The 12,096-nt window shown below is 39.9% G+C and overlaps 1 protein-coding gene across 16 annotated transcripts in view; it reads left to right on the top strand.

The window, feature by feature from the left end:
- dtna (dystrobrevin, alpha) overlaps positions 1-12,096 on the top strand; it is a 146,922-nt gene that overhangs the window by 108,431 nt on the left and 26,395 nt on the right. For 11 of the 16 annotated variants that reach the window (XM_088642489.1, XM_088642500.1, XM_088642497.1 and 8 more), the window contains 5 exons: positions 1,388-1,468; positions 6,755-6,847; positions 8,959-9,046; positions 10,313-10,413; positions 11,110-11,223. In XM_088642489.1, the coding sequence (XP_088498615.1) occupies positions 1,388-1,468; positions 6,755-6,847; positions 8,959-9,046; positions 10,313-10,413; positions 11,110-11,223 (477 nt within the window). The remainder of the gene's footprint in view (positions 1-1,387; positions 1,469-6,754; positions 6,848-8,958; positions 9,047-10,312; positions 10,414-11,109; positions 11,224-12,096) is intronic. The other 5 variants (XM_088642504.1, XM_088642503.1, XM_088642502.1 and 2 more) reach the window with 2 other exon arrangements.

Below are 12,096 nucleotides of genomic sequence, written 5' to 3'. Positions count from 1 at the left end.
AGCATTAGCTCATACCCATTAACCCTTGTGCTGTCTAGTTCAGCTTAACCACTTTGTTTCCTGAAAAGGGTCGTGATAAACGTCTATTACTGTATCCAGCTACCGTACGTAATCACTTTTTCATTGTAGAGTCACTCTATTCAGCAAAACCATTTTGATCCTTTTTTTTTCCTTTTAGACACCACATTTTCCATTATGAATTTGGTTGTAACGTGCAACTACAACTATCTGATCTTCTATGTCTATGAGGAAAAAAGAGGCTCCTAATTTAAGTGGCTGGTGTAAGTGTAAGGTGATGTGAACTGCTGTAGTATATTCTACTCGTAGCGGATCTACATGAATTTCCGTCTTGATGAATCTAACGAAACTCATTTAGTGTAGAGCTTTGCATGTGCAGGAAACTCTAATCTAACTTGTCTCCAGTGCCAGCGGTCCCTTTTTACTAATAAAAGCTTTTTTCACAACAGAAGCACCCTCCATCTAGTGTCACTTTGCATCTTTAGATTTGTGGGATTGTTTCTGGGTTCTGGTGGCATTAATGACTGTTTTGCAAGCTCTTGGAGTATTCTCTTTTGCTGTCCCTTGTGTGTCATCCACACATGAGGTTTACTGCTCTTTCACAGTCATATTGACTGTCATATACTCATATTGCAATATAGAACCAAAACCTTTTTTTTCCTGTTATAAGGTGAGCATTTTTACTGAATCTGAAGGCCAATTGTGAATCGGTCAAGTCTTTGTCCTCTATTTTTTTTCTGTAATATGCAAGGAGTACATGTTGCTGGTCTGATATCAGATTAGGGGCTCGGGCCCCATTCACGTTAATCCTCCCAAGCATGGTTCATGTCTCCACTTGTCATGAAGCATGGCCATCGCTCTCTAGCTCTCTTCCATCATGGTCTTCTCAGCATTTTTTGTGGGCATGTTTCTTGTGCCGCGGTACTAATTGTACTGTGGGGAGAACCTACAAAAAGGAGACGCCGTCCCAACGGCTTTTTGGCTCTTCGCTCTTGCGGAATTGCAAGTTCGCTCATCGCCTCTCTTTGTGTATTTGTGAAATATGTGGAAAATCTCCAAACCCAGCGAGTGTCTGTAGGCATTCTTAAAATCTTTCTGATCTTCCTGCACGGGAATTTTAAACCGCCTTTTCTGTTCTGAGAATTGAAAGTAGCCAGACTGTCCTGTTGCTGTCTGCTAACAAGCAGCAGCTCTCACCCAGAAACCACCTGGCTCCACCTTTTTAATTTACTCTTTATTTCTTTCCACCTTTTCACCTCTTTTCCTTTATGCTTATTGTTTCTGCGTGCTCTCGGCTTCCCTGTGGAGTTTGGTCACTCTCTTTATTTGCTGCTGTTTGCCTCTCTTTTATTTTTTTTCGTTTCAAAAGCTTACCTTACACCAAGAACGACGAAGTAGAGCAGAGCAAACTCTTGGTCAGAGCTGCCCCGTCTCTGCTGAAGGGGAAGGGGTAAGTGACAAAGGTGCCCGTCTGTTTGTGCGGGTGCATAGTGCTCCTCTGTAACCCCCTGAGTGCAGTGAGACAGAACAAAGCCGCAATTTCTAACTCCAGTTAACCCGTCGGCAGGGCCAGGCGGAATATGCGTCAGCCCTGTGGGAAATGAAAACGATGCAGAATTTCCACAGAATTCAATGCTTGTTTACTACGCGTCCAAGATAAAATATTAGGCAGCGTCACACTTTACCATTGATTAAAACACCAGTACTACGGCGAACTGTGTCAATCCTAGAACCATGAAAGTCCATGTTATACCACTACAGGTATGTATAGACACACTCTGCATTACTGGTTGCTATGACAGCAGTACCTTCTGTCAGGCCCCGCACTGATATCAAGCACAGACCAGATTTGACACAATAAATTACACTCCATTTCCAATTATGGTTAATAACAATAGTAAGCTACTAGCAAAGAAACTAATGACGCATTTTAAATCGAGTCTTACAGAGTAGCTTAAAAATATAAGTGCATTGCTTTTCATGTCACCCTTATACCGTATTAAACCCAGACGTTGAATACTGTCGTCATAGTTTCCTCTTTCCAGAAAACTAACGCAAAGTGATTTGATATGATCTTCATAACCTCCTGTTATGTTAAAAACAATTAGAGACTGAACTGCTCAAATCAAATACGGTATATTAAGTCGACAGCAACCAAATGATTTCTTCAAGACAGGCATGAGAATAGGCCTGTTTTTGTTCCAATTTTACTCTGCAGAGTGCAGAGCAATTTTGTTATGCGTTGGCAACTGGATGGCTGCCCCATTAAGATTAGGAGCCTACCTTATGAAGAGAAAGTAAATCATATATCAGCAAATACACAGCTTTAGAATAGATGTCCCAGTGTTTAAGTATGTGTTAAGAGTATTTTGTGATTACAGGTCACTCTTTGGAATCACTTTAATATATCGCTAATAAAATTATTAATTTAAACTGTGGGTTAAACTGAATTCTCTGAAAATACTAATAATTTACGGTACATTTCGATAGATTTAAACATGAAAGGAAGTATTTTATTTTTTCTGATATTTTAATCTTTAATTATTGTTATTAAATGTTTTTTAATGAAGATAATGGAAGCTGCACCTGTGTCAATTCTTCAAGATAGGTGGCAGTGAGCTTGTGGCTTGTTACAGGGAGATCGGCAGACTCAAAATTTTACCTTCTGCAACATTTCATATTATTGTTATTTTAAAAAGTCCCATCTGGCTTTGACATAAAATGAAGTTGTTGTTTTTTTCTACATAGACTTTCATTGAAATTTTTCGCTGCAATTAGTAAAAGAGATTCTGTAGGTGCCATCCGGGCCTGCTCATGAGGTCTACAGCTTGCTCGGCCACTTGATCCGGGAGTGAGTACATCCTTGGGCTGGTTTTGGGTCGGGCACTGAAGTCCCACAACTGTGACTCTCGACTCCTTGACTTTTCCTGAAAACTAGACACTGAAAATGTTATCAGATTGATAACGCACAACAGTGAACGTTTCACATCCTTTACAGGAAGTAGAATGTAACCTTTAGCTAATCACTCTGTCCTTTCTAAGTACACCCTTGACCACAACCGTAGCAAATTAAAAGCATTGCCTTACCTCACAGTTTGAAATTTATAACACTGACATTTCCAAATTATTTTACTAAGGATCTTGAAGCCCTGACAAATTCATATAGTTGCAGAATGTTATTGATTTTTTTTAATCTTGTCTAAACTCAGTTACAGAAAATAATGATTGTAGTTCTCATTTAAATGTCTGCCTTAATTCAATTCCCAACAGAGCAATCTAAGCAAACCTTCTCAGGCGGTTAAACAGGAGCATATAATTTACAATTGCAGGTGCTTATGCCCATCTATTTATAATGAGAATGATATGTAATGGCACATTCTTTACTACACACTACTAATTGTACTTGTCTATACAAGGGTAAATGTGATTCTTTATGCTTTATTTTTATAACTCTATGAATGATTTGTAATTTGTGAAACAGTCTAGATGGTTTGCTAAAATGCATTGCTTCCAGATTCAACAACCATGTAATATATTCATAATGCTGGAAATAACTGTATTGCTCATTTTTTAGAACAATTTCACTGCCGTTGATGCGGCTACAGTACAGTTCTTTCCAAACGACAAATTTAATACACATTAAAAATGATTATTTTTTATGGAAATGTCATTTTGGGAGGATTAAAGGATATTAGCAGCCTCCAACCTCTACTGCACTTGTGAACAGGTATTTTTCAAACACATTATCTTTCCTCAACAATCATGTTCACATTTAATAGAAGAATTTTCATTCGCAAGTTTGAATTTGACTAGCTGTTCCAAGGAGTTTCTGATTAATCTGGGATATTGTACAGTATAACACACCCAGGCAATCAAAAATGCTTGCCATGCAAAAACTTCAAACCTGGAATAAACCAGTGGAACATCGGAATGAACCAGAAAACATCTGCTGGATGTCAAAACATTCACTCTTAACATTTGTTTTCAAAGCACACAGTTCAAATATTTATATTTTCTTAAATATTTAATAAAGCCTCGACATAGTTTCAAAGAGCAAAATAAGATATTTTGAGTGCAAAGTTATTCCTTCTGTATCAAGTCCTCCATTCAGTATTGACAAATAACTGGATAATTTATAGGAATACTGGCCAATAGGCCAGACTGCTCCCTGATTATCAGGTCAGTCCGACTGGGAAATGTCATCAAATTGCCTGTTACTAATCTTCTCTTTAAAAATAATGGTAGGGGACAAAAACATGGAAACACCTGGGTAAGTGAGGGAGGCCGGCCATATTGAAAGCAAGGGCTTGCATACAGGTGAGGCGCGTGCCTCAGTGAAAGGGGAACTGCAGAGCTATCTTCGTATTTGGGGGTGAGAAAGAGTCAGCATTGATGAGTGCATTTCATACCGCAATAAAAGTAAAATATACACAGTGACTCGTAAAACATCACAAAATAGACAGCAGTTCCGGCTATGGGCAGAGCCATGTTCTGCAATTCAGAACGTGGCAACAAATACTGCGGTGACAAGTGGCCCTATGACATAGTAGATAAGCCTGCTTGTGAGTCATCTCTTTTAATCAAATGGAAATATTGCTTTTGATTTAGAGACAGTTTTGCCGACAGATAACACTTATTTATTATTTCTGCATGCAGATCATGTCGGAACATTGCTGTGTGGTGAAATGTCTGCTGCTCAACCTTTATTTATTCGCTTGTGCATCACATTGCACTAGTCATTACAGTGACTAGTGAGCAGGAAGGGCCGCATCACGTCGCAATTCGTGGGAACTTGAATGCGAGTTTGTGTCAGCATGGCGACTTACAGTACTTTCACAAAGTTCACAATTTTACGCTTAGTTCAAAGTTTGTACATCGTCAATAAATTAATTTTGTAACTGAGAATTAATAATCGGTCTGAGAAATTGCAACTGCAGTACCTCTTTAAGAAAATAACACCAAGCATGCTAAGGGTTATGGGTAACAGTGCTTCACAGGCCTAGTTGTCTGTGATTATTGCTACAAAAGAAGACCTCAGTACCTTTGAAAGAGGGGTGAAACTGGAGAGCAACTGCTTATCAATTAAATATCTTTGCAAATTTCAGTCTGGGGCACGAGCAGCAGAAAACAGAGCAGGACACCCTAGTCAGGTCGCAGTGCAGAAACCTCTCTACACCCCTCCCAATGCACCTTGGGACTCAAGTGGTGCAAAAAGCACAGGCAGTAGCCTGAGCAGTGGAAAAATCTAGTTCTCATTTAAATGTCTACCTTAATTCAATATCCAGCAGAGCAATCTAAGCAAACCTTTTCAGATTCTCAACAGGGGCATATAACTTACAAATGCAGGTTCTTCAGCCCATCTGTTTATAATGGGAACGATAGTATAGAGTATGTAATGGCTGTACTTTTATTTATACAAGAGTGAGTGTCATTTATAAGACCAGATGAATCATCCCTCACCATAATCTTGACAAACTGGTAAATGCAGATGTGGCGCCCTCCTAACTAACTACAGCCAAGAGTGCTCGGTTCTGTATTGATGGGTGGCACAGTTTCTGGCATCGTTTGGGTGCACTCACTCCCTGCGAAGGCAAGATCTATACTAATCCTTACTTCATAGTAGGCAGGAGGGGTTCTTCCAGGATAGCAACACCCCCATTGAGATATTCGGGAATGACAATCAAGGCAACATTTTCCGCCTCCTGGGCCAATCAGACGTGTTCATTTACTTTCTCATGGAAGAATGGTGTTGCAGAATTGTAGACACTATGCCACATTCTGGCCACATATGGTAGCCCCAATGTCCTATAAATTGTGCTTACATTGGTGTTTCCATTTGATTTGTCCACTTCCTTTAAATGCGTGTGCATAAATACAAGACTAGGTGTGTGTTTTGTTTGGTCTTTGTTTGCAGACATATTGGTTTTGAGTTCTGTCAGTCAAACAAACCCTTCAGTCACAAGCCACAATCCAATTACTTAATGACATATTTTGGCTTGATTACATTCTTAGTACATTCTTTAGTTCATTATTAAAATTATTAAAAATGGTAGTCATTCTTAAAATGCTTTGTTCTGAAGTGGTTAATACTGTACAATTTCCAGGATTGACTATTGTATACTAGCCTGTGCATATAACCCAATACTAATAACTGTTAATGTAATTCTGAACTCCATTTCTAAAACTGGATGGGGCAATTAGACCCCAGACTCATTTTATAATAAACCACATACATATAACCAAGCCCAAGCTTCTGTTCTAATTCATTATAGCGTGGTCAGGAGTATTTTCCATAACATTTACAAGCATTGTATTTAATTATGGACTCCTGCTTTGTTCATCAAGCAGTATATTGTGTGTTGCCACACTGAGCCAGATGTGCTGTCATTCATTAAGCAGGGTAGGTGGATGTCTTCAGAGACACTAACATTGCTTCCTTTTCGGGGGTAGTCATCAGGCCAGAGCTTGAAGCCCAGATTAAGACTCACACACTGCAGGGCGAGGACAAACTTTCATTCAAGACCCAGGCAAGACTTGCTGACAAAGATTTACTGTATAACACTGCATAAACCGCAATATGGATCATGTTGTTTTGCGTGTTTTCACTTTCCACGGTTTCTGTTCTGAATACGTTCTTGCATGGAGTTACATTCCCTTTTTCTGTTGTCATTTTCTCATAAAGCTCTTGCTTTTTCTTTTTATTTCCATGTCTGTCTGGATACCCACATTGTTCTAGGTTAAACTACAGCCTAGATGTTGCCGATAGACTGGCTGATGAACATGTGCTCATCGGGCTGTATGTCAATCTGCTCCACAGAAATCCCACACAGTGAGTGCAGGTTTCCCAGCTGGTAACAGCACCCCTGTGCAGCCGAACTGATTCAATGACTGAGCCTGCTTTTCACTCTTGCAGGATATTTCCCTGTGCACTGCATGAGCTGACCACATATGACTGAGTTAAGGATTTAGGGCAACTGTACTGTATATGCTAAATTTAAAAACCAAGGCTGTCATCTCTAATTTTTTTAATCATAATTCTGGTTTATTGTACTAGGTGCTTCAAATTGTAGAGTTGAATTAGGTTTTTTATTTCTTCATCTGAGTGCGAGTAATAGAGCTTTTATTATTTGTTGCTTTTTTTAGTTATTTGTACGGTCATTGTCCTCTCCTCCACAAGATACAGCCAGCATCTTATCACCCTGCAGCTTCAACCTGAAACCTTAGCAGGTGTGAACCTGGCCAGTACCTGGATGGGAGACCTCCTGGGAAAGCTGAGGTTGCTGCTGGAAGAGGTGTTAGTGGGACCAGTGGTGGGCACTCACCCTGTGGTCTGTGTGGGTCCTAATGCCCCAGTATAGTAATGGGGACACTATGCTGTAAAAAATGGCACCTTCCTTTGTATATGAAGTAAAATCAAGATCCTGACTCTACGTGGTTATTGAAAATCCCAGGGCATTTCTCGAGAAGTGTAGGGTTGTTAACCCCAATGTCCTGGCCAAATTTTTGCCCCGGCCTTTACCAGTTATGGTCTCCTGATAATCTCCATCTCTGAACTGGTAGCTGGTGTGTGGTGAGTGTACTGGTGCGCTTTGGCTGCCGTCAGATTATCCAGGTGTGGGCTTTGCACTGGTGGCGGTGGAGGGGAGTCCCCATTATCTGTAATATTCTTTGAGTGGAGTTTCCAGAAAGGTGCTATATACTGTAAGTGTAAGGAATTAAGTGTAGTTATTGTAGGTAGTGCATCATCCTGTTTTGTTTTTTTGTCAGAGGTGGTTTGTATTATTTTACGATAACTTAATGGATTTTTACTAGAGAAGTTTGATTTTTTAGAAAAATTTCAAATTTAGTATGGACCGTGTTACTAAAAATAAAAAGTACCAACAGTTTTCAAATGAACTTGGTGAACTTCTAAATTATAAAATAATATGGCTCTGACACGTATTCAAATATCTCACAGCTTGTCGGAACACCAAGCTTTTGCTGAATATAAAAGCTCTTGGGGGACTGTTATCTTAAATCTTCTGTATTTTTTAAAAAGATGTTTGTATTTTAAAAATTGCACTGCAGAACAGCATTATTGATCTGTTTTTTTCTGTTTACAATAGACTGCTTTTTTATGTACTGCCATTTTCTGACAAAAGGCTGTGAAATATCTGCAAAAATGTTGATTCTAGTGCAGTAATATCCAAATAAAGCTTGATAAATGTGAAGTTTTATGCTTACCAGTAATTCAAATGAAATAGTTTTGTTGTTATTCTGTAAATATAGAGCTTCCAACTATTTTAAAGAGTTATATTGCTGTGTATAATGTATACATGAATGTTATTACAGTAATTACTGTGCATTGTTAGTTACACTTACAGTTCATTAACTCTGATTAGGAGTTCCTCTTCCACTCAGATGACATACTGTATTTTAATAACTATTGGATGGAATACAGGTACACCTCCACATTTATCGTCAACAAGTGATTGTGACTTCGTAATTTTATCTAAGGTTATTCCACCACATGAACTGTTACAGCAAATACTATGTATTTGTGCCCTGCTAAGTATTAAGAAATGTATTTAATTTAAAATTTAACTTAGTTCACAGTGTTTCCAAGCGTTTTCTGTATCGACGTTTTCGGGAGTGAATTCCACAGACAGCATTATCAGACGCGTTTCGCAACTGACATTGACATTAAAAAATGCCAGATTGTTTTAAAAAGCGATGTATTTATTTTTTAAAATCAGAATTCGCCTTATGTTTCAAATGTTTCATGTGTTGTATCCGCTCTATCTGCGTATAACTTGCTCTGTATTTTAAAACGCGTGTCTCCTCGCTTTAAAGTCAGTGATAATTGCGACTCGTTTCCGTGCGCGCTGGAGCGCAGTGGGCCGAGGCCCGAGTTGCGGGTTTCTGCTGGTGACCGTGGTCTTCTCCCCCTGTGTCTGGCAGCATGCTGGAGGGCTCCAGCCGCCTGGACGAGGAACACAGGCTCATCGCGCGATACGCCGCTCGGCTCGCCGCGGACGCCGCCTCATCGGTGAGAGACGCAGGACGAGGGCAGGGCGCTTTCGTGAAGACACCTTAGCCGTGGTGTCATGGGCAGGGGAGCCCTGAGCTAAAAGCCAAAGGAGAATCCCTCTGACTGAAAACTCTTTTGTCCGCCAGCCACCCTTTGCCTGGAAATCGTTAAACAAAAACGCACGTATTTAATCTTCTGTTGATGGAATCGGGACAATGTGTCGAAAATGGGGAAAAAAAATATAACTGTGTTTTAAAAAGTAATGAAAGAGGATTTAAATAATACATTTTAATACCAAGCAGAAACTCAAAAAATATTGGATAGGCAATTTAAAGGCTACATGTTGTGATTTGCGTTCTGCAAGCGCTACTTTTAAAAGAAGGATCCTATGATGATTTTGTAATGATAACAGCAAAAACGTGATATTCGTGCATTATTATTAGTTAAATACTTTTTTCGAAGCTTTACTCGGCTCACTCCAAATACTGTGCATTTCATTTGTCCTGCTGTTAATTCTAGCCTTAAAATATCCCACTTCTATTTGGTGTGTAAATTAACATATTGCTGAGGATGAAATAACCGTAATCTTACTTGGGTTCGTGAACTTGCGAATATCTCTTAAAAAATAAATCATCTTTAAAATAAATTCTAAACTGTAATCAGAATTTCTGATGTACAGTACAGTTTGCGAGATGTCTGAACGTTGCGGACCTTGATAAGAAAGCTGTGATAAATATGACAATGTAGAGATACAGTATTGGAAGAGATTGCTGTACTGTATGTGCTGCTAAGACTCGAGAGAGTCTGACCACAGCACTGTTGATAATTTAAACCCATTAACTGGTGGTTAGACATCAAGCTGGATAAGTGTATTCGCCTGATATAATTAGGGCCTTTGAAGTAGAAATTGGATCGATAATTCCAGTGCCTGTAATGTGAGAATTTAGATCAGTTTCAAGTCTCTGGTACAGAGGGAGGGACATTCAGTAAATTTACTTTAAGCTGCAGATTTAGAGTTTAAACTATGACATTAGTTTAAGCAGTATAAAAGTAGAGGTCAGTATAAGTCAACTGTAAAGCTCAATTGGCCAAACATTTTTTGTACAACGTTTCGTATTTCAACAGTGGCTTAGCACATTACTAAAAATGACTTGGTTTTAATTCTTTTGACTTATTATTACCATCTCCCCTGGAGTCTTTTGCAGTGAAACACAACATTGCGAAAATTGTACTTCTGTCAATTTGTACGGAAACCCGTAAAATGTCTTTTTTCACCCCCTTCAGCAACAAGCTCAACAGCAAAAGGCTGCTTCAGAAATTGCCTTCACTCTTGATGCGAACAAACAGCAGCGGCAGCTCATTGCGGAACTGGAAAACAAGAACAGGTGAGACAGCTTCGTTCATGTGTGCAAGTATGCACAGTGACCCCTCGTTGTACACGTTTTTATTTGGCATTGAGTAATTCCTGCCTGTTTTTTTTTATTTAACCATAAATTAAATTTAGATTGTTCTTTTCACGCATCTTCTCGGATACTTTAATTTCACGTTCATTTTTTTATAACAAATTACCTTTATTATAAAAAAGTCTTGTGTGTGCTAAGTGCATACAGGATAGTAACAATTGTGTATGCATTTGTTAACGACTGCAAGGATGTAACTACTGCACTGTGCCTTAAATGAGTAGGAATGTTTTCCTTACTATTGTTTAAGCATCGTCGTCTCATAATTAACCAGGAATGTTACTATTTTTATACTTAGGTATTGTTCTGCACTGTATTAAGGTGAAGCTTGGGTGTTTGAGGGGACATTTTGTGAGTTCTTTAACCAATTGGAGATTGTTATACGAGTTTTCACCTTACGAGCACTTTTTCGAGGAACGAGTTCAGCTCGTATCCTGAAGGATTACTGTACGAGTCTGCTGCTTCTGGAGAGTTTTTCTGTCGCTGGTCTAGGAGACCCTGTGGAACAGACCTGATACGTATTTAGATTTTAGAGGACGCCCTGTTCGGGGAAATCCTGGATGTTCATTTCAAGCGAAGGCGTTCCAGTGACGGGCCGGGCTCTGTGCTTTTCCCTGCCAGGGAGATACTGCAAGAGATCCAGCGGCTGCGTCTGGAACATGAGCAGGCCTCCCAGCCCACGCCAGAGAAGGCCCAGCAGAACCCTACCCTTCTGGCTGAGCTGCGGCTCCTCAGGTACAGGCGCTGGTTAGGAGTTCTTCTGCCACTCCGTAGACAGACGTGCTGTGTTTTAATCGCTTTTTATCAGCCATCCACATTGTGGCTCTCCAGCACTGCATCACATAGCTCACCGCTATGCACTCTAGCAGGTCCTCCACTCAGGTAGCGCGGTCTGGAGGGGCCCTACATACAGTACATCAAACTCTTTTCTTGAGGATACGGGAAAGTAGTTAATGGGCTGAGGACAGACCACTCCCGGTGTTTCTAACCTTCCCACCTTAGTCTGGCCCTCAACCTAATTCGTTGCACTTTCCCCGTCTAGATCGTTTGGTAGTTGCAGGAGAGGACATTTTTAACCGAGGGATTCTTTACACAGGACATCAAAGTTCCTAACAACAGAGTAGCACTCTCTCTGAACAAGGTTCAGATACTTAGCTCCAGTCTGGTTTTTTCAGTGACCCGAACTGGGAGATCTCGCCTTCGATACCTTTCTCTTCCTCTTCCTTTACCATCCCTGACCTTGTAGTCTCTTTCCCTCTTTTAAGTCCTGCTCCTGATCGACATCGATCATGTCCCGAGAACCTAATTAATTAATGTTGACACTAGCCAGGTGTTACCCATTATAGATTCACTTCATAGTGTATTTCACATTGTCAGATCTTGGTTTAGGAGATTGGCATTCGTCTTTATATGTGAGAGGTCTCATTTTGGCTTTTTACTTTCTCACTGAAGAAGAGTTCTTAAAAGATTTCTCCTACTATATTGTGTGGTGGGCAAATATTCTAATATTCACCGCCACACCCGTTGAGCAGAGTTCATTCAGTGGATGATGACATGATGATATTATGAAGCTGCATCTTACAGCTGATAATTTCATTGGCATCTGTG

Source organism: Lepisosteus platostomus, chromosome 8 (genome assembly GCF_059453375.1).
Source record: "Lepisosteus platostomus isolate fLepPlt1 chromosome 8, fLepPlt1.hap1, whole genome shotgun sequence".
Taxonomy (NCBI): Eukaryota; Metazoa; Chordata; class Actinopteri; order Semionotiformes; family Lepisosteidae; genus Lepisosteus; species Lepisosteus platostomus.
This window is presented reverse-complemented; position numbering and strand designations above follow the sequence as displayed.